We start from the raw sequence: 20,095 nt of genomic DNA on the forward strand, positions 1-20,095 counted from the left end.
AGCCGAGGCAGCTCTCGCAGCGAGCCACGAGGTGCCGAGGGACCTCAAAGTCTCCCCCCGTTGGAGCCACCCTGCCTTCCCGAGGGGCCGTGCCACCCCGCGGGAGGCGAACCGGCTCGTGCAGCATGCAAATCTCCCTGCAGTCGCCCGCGAAGCCGCGGCTGGGTGTGAACGCGCCGGTCCCCGTTCCCCCCCCCAACCCCCAGCAGGGATGCTCCCCGGGGCGATTCCTCACCCCGCCGTGCCCGACGCCCAGGCTGCTGGGGGTAAAAGTGCCTCGTCAGCGGTACAGCGGGGCAGGCCAGCGCCGCTCCTGCTGCCACCCGGCACCTGCCCGGCCCTGCGGCAGCGCCGCGCCGCCCTGCCCGCGCTGGGAGCTGCTCCCGTGGGAGCTGCCGGCTCGTGGCTCGTCCTGGAAGGAAAGGCTTCCTTCCCCGGGTCAGCCCCGGCACCTCGCTGCCTGCGAGGACGGGAGCGTTGCTCCAGCCTGGGCAAGCAGGCGTGGAGGGGAAGCAGGAGATCCTGCAGCTCCCTGGGTATCTTCGATGGCTATCAGTACAGCCAGAAGCTTGGGATGGGCGTTGAGCCTCTGGTTTCTGAGTCTGTCGAAGACCAAGATGAGGTTCCCCCATGCTACCCCAGGGGATTTTGCACCTTTCCCCAGCGCCAGCCCACCCTGCTGGCAGGAGGCAGGTACCGGGATGATGGTACCGGGATGCGGGTACGTCTCTGCCAGCTGGGACACCCCGTCCCCGCCTCGTGCACAGGGATGCTCCACGCAGATGGGGCAGGAGGGCGGATGGGGCTCCCGCGGGAACGCTGCGCACCACCCGGGGTGCAGAGCAGAAGAGCCGCTCGCCCCTCACCCTGCCCCAGCCCCAGCCGGGCTTATATGGGTGACAAGAGGAGATAAAACAACCCCACGAGAAACTTCCCAGGCAGCTCGCCACTGCTCACGGCATCTCTCCCCGGGAGAGGACACAGCTGGTGGGGCTGGCTTGGGTGACAAATGGCGCTGTCTTCCCGGCAAGCAAAGCCTGGGCTGAGCTCAGCCTGCACGGCGCTGCCCTGCGTGCGGCGAGTGGCTGGGCTGCTCCCGTGCTCGCCGGAGGGAGCAGCAGCGAGCACGGGCAGGGTCTCCCTTCCCCAAGCCTGCCTGCACTCAGAAACTTTCCAAAATAGCTATTCCGGGACAATTATTCCATTCTGGAAGTGGATTAAGCTAAAACGGAAAAAGGCACTCTTATTCTGGAATATGAGCATCCGCAGAGGGGCCTCTGCTGAAGCAGTTGTTTTGGAAGAGCTATTTTAGTGAATCACCAAGTATAAAAAGCCCCCAGATGACCTCTCTGCTAAAGGCACGGCTGCCCAGCATCTCCCCAAACACACCCGGGACGGCCCTGCTCCGGCCACTCGGTTTTGTTGCTCCCTAGAGCTGTGATGCGAGCAAAGGCCGGGCACTACGTGCTTGAGGAAGCAAATTGGGGGAAAAAAAAGCTACAAAAGGGCCCCCAGTAGCCTGGTTCCCGGTTCCCCAGCACCTCTTTGCAGAGAGCACCCGGCGGGCACCTACCTGGCAGACACGTGCAGTCGTAGGTGGTGTCCCCGGTCTGGCGGCACGTCCCCCCGTTCTGGCAGGGCGAGGGGTTGCAGGGCACGTAGAGGTGCTCGCAGTTCTGGCCAGTGTAGGCCGGCTTGCAGGAGCACTGGTAGGTGCCCACCTCGTTGGTGCAGCTCCCGCCGTTCTTGCAGACGGGCGGCGAGATGTTGCACTCGTTCACGTCCTGCTTGCAGTTGGCCCCGTGGAAGCCGGCCGTGCAGCGGCAGATGTAGTGGGCTTCGAAGGGGACGCACTGGCCCCCGTTGGCACAGGGGTTGGAGGCGCAGGGGTCGGCCTGCTGGCAGGTTTTACCTGGGGAGGGAGGAGGAGGGCGAGGATGCAAACCGCAGCTCTTAGCGCTGGGAGTCCTGGCGCACAACCACGCTGTGCTCACAGGGGGTTGCGGTTAATCCCCCCGACCTCCACCCTTTTAAAACCCCCATCAGTGCAGGATTTCTGCAGCTAAATGGGCACCTCCACGCTCGGCGCTGCCAACCCTCTCCGCTCCCCCCAGCAGCACCACGGGAGGAAGCAGCAACCGGCGCCTGGGGGGGGGGGGGAGAGCTTTCCAGGAGCAAACCCCCCAGCGAGGGCCGCCCGTCCCCCGGTCCCCGCGGCGGCAGCGCCACCGGCCTCACCTGACCATCCCGGCGGGCAGCGGCACTTGTACTCGCTGAGCGTCACCAGCTCGCAGGTGCCCCCGTTGCGGCAGGGGTTGTTGAGGCAGGCGTTCTCGCGGGGCGTCAGGCAGAGCTCGTCGGTGAAGCCCAGGCGGCAGGCGCAGGTGTAGTCCGCGGTGCTGCCGCGCACCACCGGGGTGCAGGTGCCGGCGTTTTTGCAGGGGGAGCTCAGGCAGGGGTTGGGCAGCTGGCACCGCTCGCCCACGTGGGCGCTGCTGCACCTGGGGACGGGGGGAAAAAAGAAGAGAGAGATGTCATTAGCGTGACCCAAACCCCGGGGGGGGGGATCGGGGTACCCCGGTCGGGTACCGGTGCCGGTTCCGGGAGCAAGTGCGTGGAGCCGCGCGGGCACGCTGCCCGTGCCCGGCCCCGCAGCACGGCTGCTTGGCAGTTTGAAGGCTCTACCCTGACGGCTCCGGGCCGAGCTGCACCTTGAGAGAAGAGGAAGATGAAAGAGGCGCCTGGAACAAAGGCTTCCCCCATCAAGGGGCCTGCACAGACTTGCAAAACCACAGTCTCCAGGGCCGACATCCTGCTTTTCGGCACTAAGTGCTTTTTTCGCTCCCCCCACCCCTCGCTGAAGAGGAAACCAGGGCCCAAGGGGGGGACGCGGCCGTGGCTCACCCCACGCCTGCGGCAGGAGCACGGCAGAGCCGGGAGCACCGAACCCATCCCTGTCCCCCCCCATGCAGACACCCCCGGACCCGGCGTAGGGAGGGAAGCCCTGCAGCAGCCCCGGGGCTGAGCTGTGCAGGACGCCCGCGCTGCATCGCCTCCTGTCCCTGCAGCGGGGTCCCTGCAGCTTTTGCCCTCCCTGCGTCCCGAGAAATCGGCCAAACGCGAACAACCGCGGGCTTGCCGTTGGCTGGTAACAGGTGGGGCAGGTCCCAGCTCGGCCCAGCTGAGGTCTTCCCCCCCAAGATAAACCCTCGCCAAGCTCCCGGCGGCCCCGCGTCCCCGCATGGGGGCCCTGAGAAAAGGCCCCGAGCGATGGCCACCGGCTCAGCCATCTGTCACCAGCAGCCACGAGGCAGGGACGGGGACGCGGCGCACGAGGGCAAACCCTGCGGCGGTGGCTCCACGCCGCCTGGAGAGGCTGGGCAGGACGCGGGGCTGCGGGGGGGGGGGGGGACCTGGCTCTGGGAAGGGGAGGACGGAGCCGAGCTGCGCGTGGAGAGACCGAGGGCACCCGAATATCGAACGGAGAGCCCGGGGACGAGCACCTCCCTGGCACAAACCCTCTTGTGTTTGCAACACGAGCTGCCGCTCGTTTCATTTCTCCCCTGCGCGGCTCTGCTGGTGGCACACCGCGCCCCGAGGGGCAGTTTCGGTGCTGAGCGCTGGTGCGGGGAGGGCACGGCAGGAGCCGGGCGATGCTGCAGCCCTGTCCCGCAGCAGGGTGGCAACGCCACCACGCCACGCTCAGCCCCACGCCTGGCTGCCATCAGAGGCCTCGAGAGCAGAAATAAATGCAGGCTAATAAACAGTAAGGCAGCTGATGCCCGGGGAAGGCGCTGCTCTGGCAGGACGGGGCTGGGGCACCTGCTGCGTGCTTGCACCTGTAGCCACAGAGCTGGCGGCACCTCGTGTCCCCAAGGCGCAACGCACCCAGGGGCGCACCGGGGACAGACGGCCCCGGGGACCATCCTGGACAAAGCCACAGCCCCGTGCCCACACCACAGAGCGCCCGTCTGCAACGCCGCAGCCTGAGGACCCCAAAGCCAGGACGCGGGGATCCTACAGGCAGCAAAACCCTCGCCCGCCAGCCGGCCCCAGCCCCAGAGCCGTGCCGCAGGCAGGACCCCATCCCTGCCCCGCTCCCCCTCTCCTCTCCTACTTTTTTTCTTTTTTCTTTCTTTTTTTTTTTTTTTTTTTTAACCCAATTCTGATTTCATTGTTGGGGATTGTGTGAGAATTTGTCAGGATTCGGAGACATTTTGAGTTAATGAGACGGCATTATCCCGGCCAAATGAAAAAGAAAACGCGTCCAATAATAAATCAGGGCATCTGCTCGGCACACAAAGGGCGGCGGGGAGCAGGTGTGCATCTTAATGAGGGAGAGCAGCTGCCGGCGCCCGCGGACTGACGGACGGATGGACGGACGGATGGACGATGCCCGGCTCGCCGGCGGCTCCGAACCCGGGGCGCCGCGGCCGTGGGGCGACGCCGGCGCTTCTGGGTGGCTGCGCCGCGGCCCCACGCGGGGGGGACGCGAGGGCCGGGGGCTGCGGCCGCCTGAGAGGGGCCATTGTGCGGGGCCAGGCGAAGGCACGCCGCCGGCAAAGCGCTCGAGTGTGCAGTCATCTGTTAAACCCACCCCCCCCCCCGCGGGCCCCTGCCTGCCCGCACCACACACGCTTTTTTTCTTAAAACAATCCCCCGGGCGCTCTCGCGGCCGGCTGGCGGATGGGGCAGCAGCGTCACGAGGTTCTCCGACGGGAGAGGGGGTAAAAAAATATAAAAAATAAAAAAATAAAAAAATAAAAGAGGGAAAATAAGAGTGATGCCGGGCAAAGAGCCCGGGGACCGCGCGGGCGACGCTGCGCCCACGGGACTGGGCGCCGCGGGGCTGCCCTGAGGCTGGGTGCGCGGCGCGGCGCGGGGCGGAGGGGGGAGCCCTCCCCTCCCACCCCATTAGGTTTTGGAGCGTTTCCAATTCCGAACGCCGGCAAGAGGCGTCGGGAGCTCGCGGCCGGGAAGCCGGAATAGGGCAGACCCCAGGCCGAGCTGCAGGACGGTTATTAGCAGGGAGGTTAATGAGCGATCGCAGGAACTCACCTGGGGAGGCGGCCGCCCCCTGCCTGGAGGCAGAAGGGAGCTCTGGGGCCTTTTGCAGCGCTGCCTCGCTGCATACGCACGCTTGTATGACTTTTTTAGGGCCCCACAGGGCTCCCTCCCGACACCAGCACCAGCTCCCCCCAAGCCACAGGCGTCAAAACTCCCCCTGCAGCGCCGCCAGCACGCACGTGCTGCTGCCCCCCGGCCGTCGCAGCCGGGCACAAGACGCCAGGACGGGTGGACTGGGGGATGCTGAGCATCAGATTTCCCTTCCACGCAAGGGAAGTATTTCCAGACGCTGGGAAGCACTGGTACAGCGGAACATAAGCGATACAACACAGGCACCATCGAAAGCCACCTCTGTCCCTGCCACACCGATGTCGTGCTGCTCCTGCCCCCGGTCGTGACAGCAGGTCTGGGACGAGGTCTGGCACCAGGCAGGGCAGAGCACTGCTGGGCACGGATTTCGGTGCCCCCAGCCCTTCCACCAGCGGTGGTTTCTCCCCGCTCACAAGCGGAGGCTCCTGAGCTGCATTTAAAAGCCCGGCGCCCACAGCGCTTTAAAGAGTCCTGGCTGCAGCGAGAAGCCTGGATCCAGGCGGTGCATGCAAAGCAAGAGATCAAAACCCAGGAGATGAAGGCAGCGAGCAGCCAGTGGCCGGTTTTCAGCTCTCCCAGGTCTGGGAAGCCCGGAGTCAGCAGCGCCGGGTCCAGCTCCCAGCCTCGCTCGGGCACGCAGCCTGCTTGCAAACCTCGTCACACCTCCACCTACTTCAGGGGCTAAAAACCTCTCCCGAAGTCCAGCCCAGGGAGCAAAGCTTTGCTTTCTGCAAAAAAAAAAAAAAACGCCTGGCTGGTGGTGCTGGTGGTGCACGCTCGGGCGCTGGGAGCCGACGTCGCCGCGGGCTGAGTGCTCAGCCCAGGGAAGATCACCCCGTGGTTTTTCCTTTGGCATTTCCCAAGCAAGGGCTACCCAGTCCAAACCCGAAGCAGCTTCTGGAAATTAGCATAAGAGACATTAAAGCTAGGCTTTAATTAGAGATTTCAGTGTTGGCAGAGGACGGGGCGGGTGCTTCAGCATCAAAACATCTCCAAAGGGCCATTAGAAACTGGCTTCAACCTGGCCAAGCTCCGTGGCTGCTCAGGAGCCTCCTGGATGTCCCCGCTCCCAACCCTACAAACACCAGCGCTTCTCCGCCCTGAGCAGCAGCTGAGAAACGTTTCTGTTCACCGCTAACCCGCTGGGGGAGCATCGAACACCCCTGCCACGACCCACCCCGGGCTTTTGGAAGGTGGCGGCGATGCACCACGAGCTTCCCGGCACAAGGAGCGAGGTGGGCTGACGGCCTCACAGCCCCCTCCATCCCCATCCCCAAGGGACCAGGGCTGTCACCTACGTGCCAGGCAGGACAGGGGACGGTGATCCAGTCCCCATCCCCGCAGACGGGGATGCTGAGTGCTTTCCCTGCAGGCACGAGTGCGCTGATTTACACCGCCCGAGTGCCTGCAGCTCCTGCCCGTCCCCGGGACTTTGTGCTTTGGGGCCGAGGCAGAGGCTGCGGGGGGGGGATTGCCACCACGTCGGGCTGCTCCACGCCATCCCCGAGCACAGGCTGCTGCGTGGAGGAGGCTCGGTTATAACACACCAGGCTCCCGACCCAGCCATCTCCAGCACGATTCGCAGGCGGCTCAAAGGGCGATGCAGAAGGGCCTCGGCCAAGGGCAGACAGCAAATCCCCTGGGACGGCCCGGGAATGGGAACAGCGGCCCCAAACTCCCAACCCGCTCCCAGCGCCGAGCCCAGGCCAAATCTGGATCTGCTCAGCGCGGGCACGTGCGTTTGTTGTGTCTGCTGGACATCCTCCGCGAGCCACGGACCAGCAGCGTTCCAGCAGGGCTCCAAAAAAAAAACGCCACGCCACGCCGCTCCCCGCGGTGCGAGCCGCACGCCGGGCTCCCAGAGCAGTGCTGGGGGCGGGGGGGAGGGAGGGATAAGGGGGGGACGCCCCTCCTGCCCCCCCCCCGTGCATCTCAGCCCGCTGCCGCCCCTTTGTCCGCAGCGCGCGGGCTTTTTCCCCAGCCCGCCAGCAACAGGTTCCGTCCCCGGCGCGCTCCCTCCGCAGCAATGCGGGCACTGAAAGCATCCCGAGGCAGATGTTCCTGCGACCTTTAACCCCCGCCTAATTCAAGGGGTTTTGCTGTTTTCCTTTCCGCGCTAAGCTGCCATCTGCCACCCCCCCCCGGCGCAGATGACACCCGGGCGCTGCCGCGGCCCTTCCCCGCCCCAGGCACGCTCGCTCCCCGCGGCTTTGTTCCAATTCGGGACGCGCCGGCCCCGCACGGTGCTGCCCTGAGCCTTGGCGGGGCCCTAAGGGTCCGGGTGCTCATCACCCCCAAGGACTGGGACCAGGCTGGAGGTAAAACCCACCCCGGGGCTTAAAACGCACAAAACAAACCGGAGCACGGCCCCCCAGACGCACGCGGGGGCTGTCCCCGTGTCCCCGTGTCCCCGTCCCGCGGGCAGCCCCAGCAGGGAGGGGACGGAGGCTGTAGGGCCCCGCGTCCAGGCGGCCCCTTATCTGCGCTGCCATCGCGTAACCTCTTCCTCGCCCTCATCTGCTGGAAGCATAACCGGCCGCGGTTGTTCTCCCCAAGGTAAAAGCACCGTGGGAAAGCCGAGGAGGGACGGCTCGGGTCTTTACTCGAGCCCCGTTTCGGGGCGATCGGGCTCACGGGGCCGGGTGAGCCCCCCGCTGGGGCTGAGCGAACGCTGCCAGGATGGAAATACCTCGAGGACAGGGCCAGCGGAGCCCAGGAGTGCTTCAGCGAGCACCCAGGGGTGGCCTCGTGTGGGAAGGGGGGCCAGAAAGCACCGGCAGGACCTCGCGCGGTGCAGAGGGTCCCCACCGAGGGACCTGCGGAGCCGAACGGGAAGCACGGCCGCCTGCCGCTGCACGTTCCCGTATGCGAACGGGGCAAGCCCGGCAGGTGCAGGCCCTGCGTGCTAAGCCCCTCCTGCCCCACCAGGCACCCGCGTGGAGGAGTCACTCTCCCAGTCGTGCCAGCGCCTTCTCGCCCGGCGCAGCCCGGCAGCAGCTCCCCGACTGCTCCCCAGGTTCCGGCCCTCGCCCCGAGATCCGCTGCCACCACCGGGGACCCTCGTCCCCCGACAGCTCCCCCCCGGGGGGATACGTCACCGTGCCGCAGAGGGAGGGGACGTGTTTCCACCTTTCTCCTGGTTTTATTTGCACGCTACTGGCTAAAGGAGGAAATCCTCCTGCCTCCCCACCGGCCCCTCCGGCACGGAGCATCACCGGGGGCCGTGTGGGCGCAGGGCCGGCCCCGGGACAGCTCCCCAGCAGCCTCACCCTCGGGAACGCCCCGCCGAGCTCCCCGCAGGGCGAGGGGAAGGAAAACCTCTCCCGCCGGCAAAGCGGAGCCCCACGTCCCGCGTCAGCTCCCACCTCACCCTCAGCTGCTGCCCCAGCACCACCGCATGGCTCGGGGCCCCGCAGCACCACGCGGCTGGCAGAAGGTGGGCGCAGGGAGATCGGGTACGTCAGGGATGCCGCGCTGAGCTCTCAGCAGCACGGAGGAGTCAGGGGATGGCTCCCTTCGCCCACGCGACCCCTCGGCGTCCACCCCCTGCCAGCAAGCGGGCACGGCCGGGCTGACGGCGCCTCTCCTGCCGCTCGCCCCGCGGTTCCTGGCACACGCAGCCAGGAGGAAAGCAAAGGCTGCACCGCGCTCCCAGGAGAGCCCAGGCAGAGCCGCCCGGCTCCTCCTCGCCCGCGTGGGACACGACGTGCCACGGCACCGAAAAGCGGCGCTGGGCTGAACCGGCGGTTTCTTTACAAAGTCCCATCCAGGTCTTGCTTTATTAAACGCGCCGGGACACCAGTCTGGGAAAAAAAAAAAAAAAAAAAACAGTTTCACCTAGGGAGGGTGGTTGGCAAAGCAGCGGGTTCCTTCGAGTGACATCAGGTTAATAAAGCAAGAGCCGATCTACGGTCTTGTTTAATTAAAAAAAAGCACGCTGCAATCCAAAGTCTTTGATGTGTTTTTTTTTTTTTTTGTTCCAGTTCATTTTTGACCTAGCCCAAGCCATCTAATTGGGATTTTAAGACCCAGACTTTCATCTGGAGAGAAACTCAAGGAATTCCCAAAGCTGGATACGCTCACGGACAGGAGCGGGGAGAGACGTGCCAGAGCTGCTGTTCCTCCTACCAGCACGGAGCAGAGAGAAGGAAAAAAAAAAAAATTATACGGCTTTGTTTCTTCAGCAGACATTAGTCAGGACAGTTTGGGAATCAACGTTCCCATTGTAATGAAAAACAATATAATCCCATTACTAAGCGCAGTGGCCAGGCTATTCACCCCGAGTGGCGAGCAGCTACCTGGGAAGGAGCTGCTTTTCAATGGAGCTTCATTCACAATACACATGAAAGATGGCTGAGGAAGAGACCAAGACACAACTCGCTTCATTCCCACCCTCAACAATGGGTACTAGGAACTTGTTTTGTTTTTTTTTTTTCCCCCAGCTGACGCTTTTTATATCCTCTGCCGGTGTAAATCCGCACAACCCGATTGTTTGCGGGGCTGCGCTGCCCTAAGAGCTCGGGTCTCCGCCGCGTCAAGCCGCTCGTCTCGGGCCGCAGAGCTCCTTCAGCATCTGGGAGGAAACGCTCCCCCTGCCTGCGCCGGTTCCTCAATTTCTTTCCCTATACAAAACACTTTCTTCTTTAACCCAGCACAGAGGAAAGCCTGAACTAGGGGGACCAGGGCATCCCCCAAGCCCGAGGCCACCCTGCATCCCCTGTCCCTTGGGGAGATGAAAGCCCTGGCGCTCGTGGCAGTGCCGGTGTCACCGCCATGCTCAGCGATGACGAACAAACTCTGTTACTTTTTTTTTTTTCCCCCCCCTCCCTAGCCAAGTTTTGGCTAAACACTGAGCCGCCCGATCTCCCCGTATATGGAGAACTCCCCCAGGAACACACGCGAGCCCTCCGTCCCGCTCCTCCGCTCCTGGAAATAAAACCTGCGATTAGGATCTGAACAGCTACCGAGAGTTTAAACAACCTATATTTAGCTCCGATATTTATAAATAGGAGGAGAGGAGGGGGTTTTACAGAGCCCAGCAGTGCCCCTACAGCGCGAAAACCCCGCTGAAAGCCAAAGCCACCGGGCTGGGGCTGTTTTGGGGAGGTGCAGCAGACAGACAGACAGACGGGAGGCAAAGAGGAGGACGGCCGGACAGTGACGGGTGCAGCCCACCCCCAAACTCACACTTTGCTTTCTCTCCGCAAGCAAAGCTCCCCAAAAACAGCCAGCAGCAGCAAACCCCTCGCCCCTCGAAGCAACGCCGCAGGGGCTCGAAGCCCGCCCGAGCAGACGGGCATTCCCCGAGCCCGGCGTTGCTGCCGCCGCCGGGTTTAACCAAGGAAACAGCAAGGAGGGAGGGAAGGCGCTGCCTCCGACACCTTTTGCCGGCAGAAATCCCTGTGTCAACATGAAGCCCCATTGAGCCCCGGGGGACAATAGGGGCGGCGCTGCCCTCCGGCCGGCGCCCGCATTCCTGCCCGGCGTCCCCTAGAAACCCCCTTTCACCAGGAGCAGCGGGCCCTGTGAAAGGGCCGTCTGTCGCCCTGCCTTTTGACTCCGAGGCCTGTGTCTAACATTTTAATAGGGGCCGGGGGCTGGGGGAAGGCCCCCCTGCTCGCGGGCCGTCCCCCCGCGGGGTCACTCTCCCAGCCCGCACGGGTGCGCGGGGCTCTCCGCGCCGAGGGGCGCGAGCTGGCGGCGCTGGGCATGCCTCTGTCGGCAGCCACGCTCCTCCACTGGCCCAGGAGCGGTCGTTCAGTGCTTTAGCTGCCCGCAAATATCTTCAGGAGGGGCTTTTTGGGGGTTCCTCCGTGAAGGACGCTCCAGCCAGGCAGCAGAGGGGACTCGCACAGCCGCCAGTTGCTAATTCCCACCTTGACATCGATCACCTCCGGGAACACCCAACTCGCGCGCAGCGATGCCAGCGGGGAGTATAAATTCCAGGAGGTCCCCATCGCCCTGCCGGCATCTCCTGGCAAGGGACAGAGCGGTCAGGGAAGCACGGAGCCCCCCCGCTCTCCTGCTTCTCCCCCGGGAACAGCCGTAGGTGGACACGGAGCACCACAGCGCGCCAGGCGCCGAGCAGCCGGCAAGGCTCAGCCCTGCGGCCCCAGCCCACGCAACAGCCCGGGCCTGATCCTGCACAGCCCCGGTGGCCCAAGCAAAGCCTGGCACCGCTGCCCGTGGCCACACCGACTTTCACCCGAGCCCAAAGCCCGAGGCTCCGCAGCCCCGCGCTCCTCCTGGCTCCCAGCCCACCGCCACCTGGCCGCTCACCCGCAGCAAGCCCCAGCTATTAAGTAAGGGCGACGTTATAGCGTCATTAAAACTTAATAAATCCATTTCCCATATAAATACCATTAAATTCAGATTTTGGGGAAGGGAATTAGGGTGAAAACTTGTTAAAAGAAAACGACTTAGGCGCAAATAAATTTTTGCAACTTGACTGAGCGTGAAAGTTTCCCATTAACATGCAACTCCGCTCCCTTCGCTCGAAATGTGCAAAAGCCTAATAACCACGGCCTAAACATTAACTGTTTAACCGACTTTTCCAATATTAACTCCAGGCTGCCGTGGGGGAAGGGGAGGACGTGACGGGTGAGAGCTTGAAGCAGGTGTTGATGCTGTGCGACCCAGCCCTGAGCACGCGCTGCTCGCACCTCGCCGCCGCGATGCTCCCAGCAGCAGTGCCCAGACACACGAGCGTGCCGGGGGGAGCTGCGAGCACTGCACAAACCCGTGCAGGATGCTGCTCGGTCACGGGGAGCCCCCCCTGAGCCCCACGCAGGGGCTTCGGTCGTGGTCACGATCCCGCACCGCTCCCGCTGAGCACCTCGGGTGCCCAGTTCGCCTCTGCTAGCCGCGTTCCTGTGCTGGGGGGGTGCGTCGTGCACAGAGACGGGCCCTGACGCTCAGATAGGCGAGAGCAAACGGGGGAAACTGAGGCACACAGCAGCACCCAGCATAGGAAACCCTCCGGGGTGAGCCCACCTGCTGGACATGCGCTGGAGCTGTCCACGGAGACCCTGCCACGGGTCCAGCTGCTGCCGTGCACCTCTAAAGGAGAGCAGACCCCAGGCGAGGTGTGCCCATATAAACGGGCACCACCGCAGCTCAGCGCCCCCGCCAGCTGGAGCAGCACCCAGCAGCTCCACCAGCGAGCCTCGCAGGCGCCCAAGCAAAGAGCCAGGTGTCACCAGGCAGCCATCTCGCCGTCGGGAGCTGCCTTCATCCGGTGCCTCTGAGACCTGCCGGGGTGCTGCGAAGACTTCCCAACATCGCGCCCTACAGATGCGCACAGAGCCTCTGCTCCTGCAAGCCCCAGCGCAAGAGTAGCACTTCTGCCACCTACACCACATGCTGCTTACCAGCAGTTTTGGCTGAGGCAAACAGCAGCAGTCCTGCCCCAGACCAAAGACGAGCTCAGCCCTGGCCTGGTGAGGACCCAACACAGCGCCCACGGCTGGGGGTCCTTGGGATGGGGGCAACAAGGATGTGCTGCTGCCAAAACCCACTGAGGACAGCCCCAAGGAGCCCGGTGCTGCAGGATGGAGCACCCCAAGGAGCTACTTGCCACCCCGTCGCAGACAAACAAGGTTCGTGTTTATCTCTCTTATCACTACTTTGTGTTCGTAACCTGGCTGCAGGACAGGAATTGCATGAAGGATGGTAAAACCGCAGTCATCCCCCAGCAGGGACAGACAGACGGACAGGGACAGCCAGGACACCATCTCCCCATGGCACAACTGGATCAAGAAGGCACCAGGCAGCTGGGAGCATCAGGCACCTTTGGGGTTTCAGCACAGCCATGTCCCAAGGGCATGCAACGAAACGGAAACCCCATTTGGGACACATCTGGAATTGCCCCATTCTGGCCTGGTGGTCTAACCCTGGTCCCAAAACAACAGGAGGCAGGAGGCCAGCCCCACAGCACCGCTCCACCCTGGAGGCAGCAGGAGCTGGGCAGCCCCCTGGGGCTGGCTGGACGCAGAGCCACGCTCCTGCCCCAACGCACCCCAAACCGCACGGAGGCACCAAGAGGAGCAGCCAGACCCCACCAAAGGCAGAGAGGTGGCCGGTTGGCCCCTGTCAGAGGCAGGACGCAAGCGAGACCCCTCTGCAGGTCTCCTGGGACTTCTAAGGGACATCCCAGAGACTCTTCCACTCCGTACCCACATGGTCTGAAACCTTGGTGTTTGGAGATACGTTAACCGCGGAGAACTCTCCATCCAGATCCAGAGCTTACATTAACCACGGGGAACTCTCCATCCAGATCCAGAGCTTACCAGCTGGTGGTAACTGCACCCCGAGGCTACTCCCTCGTTAAAAACGCCGGTGCTCTATAAATTTCACATTCCACTCATGTACACACGCAGTTACCACTCAGGACACCAACAAACATGAGAAAAACGAGGGTCACCACGCCTCCGGGCCTGGAAAGAGCAAGTTAATTTCCAAACAATGTTATTTTAAAACTTGCTAACTGCCTACTGATTATGTTATCCAAGCCCTAATTGGTGAATAGCTTGGTCTTGCAATCACTTATACGTGTCACCTGCACGCTACATACAATAAACCATAACGGCCCTGGAGGTGAGACCAGCGTGTGCAGCACCAGCTGGAACAAATGGGCTTTGTGACTGCAGGAGACCACGCCGGTGTGAAGACCTCATCCCCTCTGGATCCTGGGGAGCCCCCGAGCATCTTCACCTCATGCACCACTGGGGGCCCTACCAAGACATCTCCTCTGGTGCACGACCAGAGCCGACCCCTGCCCAAACGCAGGGCAACCCGTCTGGCCCAGAGAAATCCGTCACAGGTATCCAAGCCGTGAGAAAAAAAAAAAACAAAAAAAAAAAACAGTCCAAACGGTAAAGTCCCAAGGCGAGTTATCAGCAGGCAGCGAGACCACCTGAGTCAACTGATAACCACTGCGGACGAGGAGGGACGTAAACAGATTCTTCTCGAAAAGAGCCACACAATGTCCCCGCTGTCCCAGTGACCTCACCAGCTGAGCTCCTCGGCTCAGTTTCTCTTCCACTGGAATTCGCAACAGGTGACGCTTTTGTGTTTTTTAATCTCTCCCCTCTTACCCATTTCCACCTTGTTCTTTCCCGAGAATGAGATCAGACTTGAAACAGCCATCGAGAGTTCTCAACATGGCTGAATCACCGCTCGGCTACTTCTTTAAGAGCTTCCTCTGCTCGATTGTTCAACACTCCACCCTCTTCCTCTCCAGCGCGGAGACTGCATTTTTTCTTTGTTATTATTTCATGGAAATAACGTTGAGTTAAAGCACATGAGAAAAAAAAAATCAAACCAGAAGGAAACTTCCGCCCTTTACAACGAGATAACAATGACTGAGCAGTTGAATAACTTGAAGGGCACGGAGAGCTGCAGGACTCAGATCGCTCCTCTGCCTTCCTGGTTGTCTCCAGAAAGAGTTTTGAGCTGAAATAATCACCTCTTGCTGCTGTGGTCCCTCTCTGAATGCTTCTTCCAGGCGCAACCAGCCCTGGTCCACCGGCCCTGGAAGCTGGGGGTGCAGTGGGCCCGGCTCAGGACCCACCTCCCCGACTGCACTACAGCACTACGCTGATTCATAAACAGAGGAAGTACTTTAGCAAACTGACTTTTCCCCCTTTTCAGGGCAAACCTAGCGATTAATTTAACTTATTCTTTTCCGTTGCAGACTATTTTGCTTCTCCGGGCAAGAGTACGACAACCCAGACACAGCTCCTCCGACCTCAACAGGGCAATGCTGGTGGAGCAGGGTTTGAAATTCAGCCCCCTTTCGTGCCATCTGCTTTTAACTAGTGGAGCAAGGGAGGTCCTGGGAATAAAAGTCACATGGCACAGCAATCTAAAACGAGCCCTGCTCATCTGCAGGGCTGCCAGTCAAAAACACAGTTATCCAGCAGTCTAATTAGGAGCTACCACTGGAAGTCGGAACGATTTTTTGGAAAACCTTCTCATTTCGTCTGGGAAAATGCCTCAGTCAAAGGCGAGCGCCTTTTTGGAAAGCCACAGCTCACCAGCACCGCGAAACCACACTTCAAACACGGCAGCCGCCAGCCACCGCCCCCGGTCCCGGCCGTCCCTAAGGCAGACCTTGAAGAGCTACAGGTCTGTGCCAGTGCCACGCATGGGCCACGAAGCTTTGCCACTGCTCTTACAGCCCTGGCGGAGCCTGCTGTCCCTGCCAAGGTGCAAAGCAACTCCAAAGGCGGCTTAATTAGACCGCTGCTGCCGCAAGCCCTCCAGCCGATCAAATGCTCAGTCCTCCGCGTTCAATTAAAGCTCTGTGTGCCCCCGACTGCCTGGCAAAGGGACAAGCAAGATAAGGCACCTGGAGCTTTACAAACTACCACTGTAAAATAATAAAGGCTGAGAAAGCTCCTCGTTTCGCACCGGTGACTTCCTTTCCGCCACAGAACTGATAACTGGGGTTTGGAGTTATCAGAGGCGTCTTCAAGTAACCCTGCTAGCTCTCCGCTGCGACAAGCGCCGGGACGCTCGTCCACTCGAGGAGCGTCTCCCTCGTACGCTATTTATTTCACTCCACTTTTCTAATTGGATTTGTGGGGACAGCACAATGGGGCTTTATGGCCAAACTTTGTTAAGTGCCAGGCCGAGCGGAGATGTGGCCAGCAGCCAAAATGGTGCATTTCACGCAGGCGCCAAAGGGCAGTGCCAGCTTTTCTGCGTCTGGTATCTGTGCTCTTGGCTCTGCTTTGTTTAAGAAGCTTGGAAGCAGAACTCCTCGTAAAGAGATATTCAAACAAGTGAAAAGCGGGATTTTGCAAGCTGCTATCAGACACCTTGGAAAGTTGCATCTCGTCCGGTCTGCCAGCACCTCTAAATCTGCCTCCATCGCCCACGAGATGCCACGGCATGGCACAACTGCTGTACCACGCCATGAGCAGCTTCCTGCAGGAATAACTCGCACGTACTTGCGAAGCCATCCTGGTGTCTGCAGCCAAGGGAGAGGCGGTTGTTCACAGCTAGCAATGAAGAAGTTCTGTAGTTCTGCAAACTTAACTTTTTCTCTTAAAAAGAAACCAAAAAAAAAAAAAAAAAAGCCACACCAGCAACCCAAGCCTACTTTGGAGGCTTCTCGTCCAAACAGAGCTTGCACACATCAGATCTAATTAGATTCCATCACCATCTGCACATGAAATGTAAATCAGGAGTTGCAGAGACTTAAGAAAAAAAGGAAAGAATGACCACAAGGAAAAGGAGGGGTGTAAGGTTGGGGAGGGGGTGGAGGGTTGGGCATTCTGGGAAGCCATACATGATTAGTCACACAGCATTAATCTGCCTCCCTTAACAATAGCTGCCGAATTTCGACCGAATCCCAGCTGTCGCTCTTTGAATGAAAGAAAACAAGATTTAGAGCGTCAAGCGTTGGTAAGGGCTTCTGTGCAAAAAAAAGTGGCGTGCATTCATTAGTGGCTCACAAAAGGACCCAGCCTTTGTCCATTAAATTGCTCATGTGCCTGATTGATTTGCTGATTTATTTTCACCAAAGGGTTGGGGGGCTCAGCTTGGAGAAGGGGGTGGGAGGTGCCCGGCTACTGGGCAGAGTAACGGCACCCAGGCAGATTTGCAAAAAAGCAACACACATTGTCAAGGAACACTGCCATTCAACAGGTCGGGATTGGAAATGCCTTCGGGTTCCTCCACCGAGAGCTTCCTATTGGGAAATTTGGGGTGGGTGGGAACGTCTCCCTGCCTGCTCTCAGCTCAGGCCGTCTTTAACAGGCAGAGGGGAAATCTGGCCGGAAAACAGAGCCTTGCCCATTCAGATTTCTTTTATGGAATAGTTTTAAAAAGGGAGCTGCAGCCTTATTCATTTCTCTTGGTTATTGTTCCCTGGGAGCCTGGAGTGAATCGGCCATCGCTGCGGTGGGTCGGTTGGTCCTTCAAAGAGTCCCAACGCTTCTCACATCCGTTTCCCCACAATCAGCTTGGAGAAGGATCCTGCCCGCGTGCCAGGACCCGCGGGTAGTGCCGGGCCGGACCGTGCCATGGCACCGGCACCGTGGGGCCGCAGGAGAGCGCGGCCCCGCTCTGCCACCTGCCCCGTGGACACACGGACGTCCGTGGGGCAGCTCCGGCAGCCAGAGCCACGCAACGCAACTTCTCTTGAACATTTATTGGAGATGTACCGGAAACCACAGCTGCCAGGGTGCCAGGGACTGAAGGGCAACGTTTTGGGGACCGGGGCGGGTAGCTGGAAGGCAGACAGCCTCCCTCCCCTCCTGACAGGCCCGCGAGCGCCGCGGGCTGGCCCTACCTCCTGCTCCATCAGCAGGGCAGCCTGCATAGGTTAACACCAGCAAAACATGGCCCTTTGCCCATGTTTTTCCACCCAGCTAGGAACAAAGACCGATCCTGCCAAACTCGCGGCGACTCCTACACAAGCAGGTTATTCTTGCCACTCAAGGAAAGAAAACGCACGCTGCCCCTATTAAATCCAGAGCCTTCAAAGCAAAGTCAACACGCGTGGCAATGCTTCGGTCGAGGGAGATGAAAATCCTCCGGCTCCTCCATACTTACTGGCACACCTCCGTCCCATTGAGAAAAGTTTCGCACTTGCCCCCGTTGAGGCAGGACTCGGCCGGCTGCGTGCATCGCAAACCTGCGAACAGAAGCAGAGCGTCAGCCACAGCGCAGGGCCCGGGGGGCTGCAGGCCCCGGCACCCCCCGGCACGGGGATGGGCTCACAGGGCTTGTGTCCACACGGGCGGGGGGGTGACGGAGGGCCTACGTGGGTCCTGGTACGGGAAGGCCGGCCTAAAAATATCCTCGGGGTGGGCTGGCGGGCAGGCGCTGCCCTCGCCTTCAGCAGGGCTGGGAGAGAAGCAGCGGGCCGGGCCCTGAGTGACAAACGCCATTTGGGAAAAACCATCCTGCCCGAGGGCCCGTGAGTTACCATCAGCTCGGTCGCGAAATGAGTGGCTCCTCGCAACTCGCTCTGAGTAAAGGTTTCATTGTCTGGCCCTCGGAGCCGAGTTCTGCGCAGTTACCACAGCAACTCGCTGAAAAGTACCAGAATCGCTTCCGATTTCCACCCCGGGCTCGCTCTTCCCCCTTTCTCTGTCCCCGCCAGCTCCTCAGGGTAACCGGCTCCGCCACGCTCGTGTGCAGCCCTCGCAGTTTCGCACCGAGCGAACGCAGCCTCGCGCCGCCGCGGCCCGAACCCAACTTCTCCCCGAGGGGCCCCGAGCCCGAGGCGCTGCCATCCCGGGGCCACCCCGCAGCCTGGGGGGCTCCCTCCCCAGCCCCCCCCCCCCCCGGGCCCTGCTTTAGGGACACAGCAGGGAGCCGGGGGTGCGCCCCGCGCCCCTACAAACTTCACCCCCGAGGGGGCAAGCTCCGGGATGGGGTCTCCTGCGGGACCCCCGTCGGGGTGTCCCCACTGATTGCGTTCCCCAAGGGCTCCCCTCACCCCCCCCAGCTCCGGTGGGGGTTTTCTGCTGCTGCTCCCCGGGGGCTCTGCAGGGCCCCGGCTCCCCCAGCCGGGTTGGGACGGGACAGGACGGGCCTTGCCCTCCCCCCCCCCCCCGGCCCGCCCCGCTGCCACCCCGCGGGGCCAGCCGCCGCCCCCCGACGGTCGCTCTGCACTTTTTGCGGCCAAACACCCGGAGCCGGCGCCGGGGGGGGGGGGGGGGGCCGAGGGGCACCCGGCTGACTTTCAAGAAACAGGAAACCGAGAGAAAAAAAAAAAAAAAAAAAAATTTGCAAAACGGTCAAAAACTCTCGCGGAACAACGGGCAGGAGCGCGGCTGCTGCGCGCACCTCTGCGGAGCCCAGCCCCGTCCCGAGCTCCGGCCCCCCCGGCAGCCCGCAGCACCGAGCTCCGGCTCCCCCCCCCCGACGGCCCCGAGCCCCGCTGCCCCCCGCCACCGAGCTCCGGCTCCCCCCGGCCCCGAGCTCCGTCCCCCCCCCCAGCTCCGTCCCCCCCCCCCCCCCCCGCGCCGCCGAGCTCCGGCTCCTCCCGACGGCCCCGCTCCTGGCGGTGCCCCCGGCCCCGAGCTCCGCTCCCCCCCGACGGCCCCGAGCTCCGCTCCCCTCCCGCTCTCTCCTCCGGGACACCGGGCCCCCCCCCCCCCCCCCCCCCGGCACGGTTCCGTCTGCCCCGGGGATCCGGCCCCCGCTTCCCTCGACGGCCCCGAGCCTCGGTGCCCCCCCTCGGAGCCCAACCCGGTGCCCTCACCCCGGGGGCCGCCCCGCCGGGCTCCCCGGGGCTCTCGGGGCGAACTTCCTGCCCGCGGCCCTCACCTCGCGTCGGGGCGGGCAGCAGGGCCAGCAGGAGCCCGGTGGCCAGGAGCCGCTTCATCCCGCTCTGCTCCCACCGCTCACAGCCGCATAGATCCGAGGGGGGGGGGGACGGGGACGGGAGGGGGGGAAGGCCCCCGGCCGAGCCGGGCCGGGCCGAACCGAGGCGAACCGAGCCGAGCCGGTGCTCCGGGAGCCGCAGTCACAGCGCGCCCCAGCGCCCAGCGCAGCCACTCCGAGCGCCGGCGCCTCCCGCGGCTGCTCAGCCCCGGCGGGCCGGGCCGGGCCGGGCGGAGGGCGGAGGGGGGGGCGGGACGGTGCGGGGCGGGACGGCTCGGCACGGCTCGGCACGGCACGGCACGGGAAGGGACGGCACGGGACGCCCCTCCCTGCCCGGCCCTCGGGGGAGCGGGGGGGAAGGCCGCTGGGAGCAACCTGAACGGAGAGGGGGGTCCCAGAGTGGGGTGGGAGTGGGGTGGGGGGGGGTCCGGGGTTGAGTCGGGCACGCCTGTGCAGCCCCCGCCTCCCAGTGCAGCCCCGCACCCCCCAGTGCAGCCCCTTACCCCCCAATGCAGCCCCTCACCCCCGTGCAGCACCCCATATGCAGCTCCCCCCCCCCATGCAGCCCCCCCTCGGTCCCCATGCAGCCCCC

General features: G+C 62.6%; 1 protein-coding gene and 1 long non-coding RNA gene across 3 annotated transcripts in view; one reads left to right on the forward strand and one right to left on the reverse strand.

Moving 5' to 3' along the window:
- Window positions 1-19,712, reverse strand: part of NOTCH1 (notch receptor 1) — a 41,025-nt gene extending 21,313 nt beyond the window's left edge. Inside the window, exons 1-4 of one of the 2 annotated variants that reach the window (XM_066980631.1) lie at window positions 19,447-19,712; window positions 17,722-17,803; window positions 2,239-2,501; window positions 1,574-1,912 (exon numbers count right to left, since the gene is read on the reverse strand). In XM_066980631.1, the coding sequence (XP_066836732.1) occupies window positions 1,574-1,912; window positions 2,239-2,501; window positions 17,722-17,803; window positions 19,447-19,504 (742 nt within the window). In that variant the 5' untranslated portion in view covers window positions 19,505-19,712. The remainder of the gene's footprint in view (window positions 1-1,573; window positions 1,913-2,238; window positions 2,502-17,721; window positions 17,804-19,446) is intronic. The other variant, XM_066980632.1, reaches the window with a different exon arrangement.
- On the forward strand, window positions 14,095-16,662 carry LOC136786685 (uncharacterized). Its single transcript, XR_010826046.1, has 2 exons — window positions 14,095-14,215; window positions 14,852-16,662. It is a non-coding gene; the product is annotated as an uncharacterized lncRNA (long non-coding RNA).
- Window positions 19,713-20,095: the final 383 nt, after the last annotated feature.

This window comes from Anser cygnoides, chromosome 20 (assembly GCF_040182565.1).
Source record: "Anser cygnoides isolate HZ-2024a breed goose chromosome 20, Taihu_goose_T2T_genome, whole genome shotgun sequence".
NCBI classification, from domain to species: Eukaryota; Metazoa; Chordata; class Aves; order Anseriformes; family Anatidae; genus Anser; species Anser cygnoides.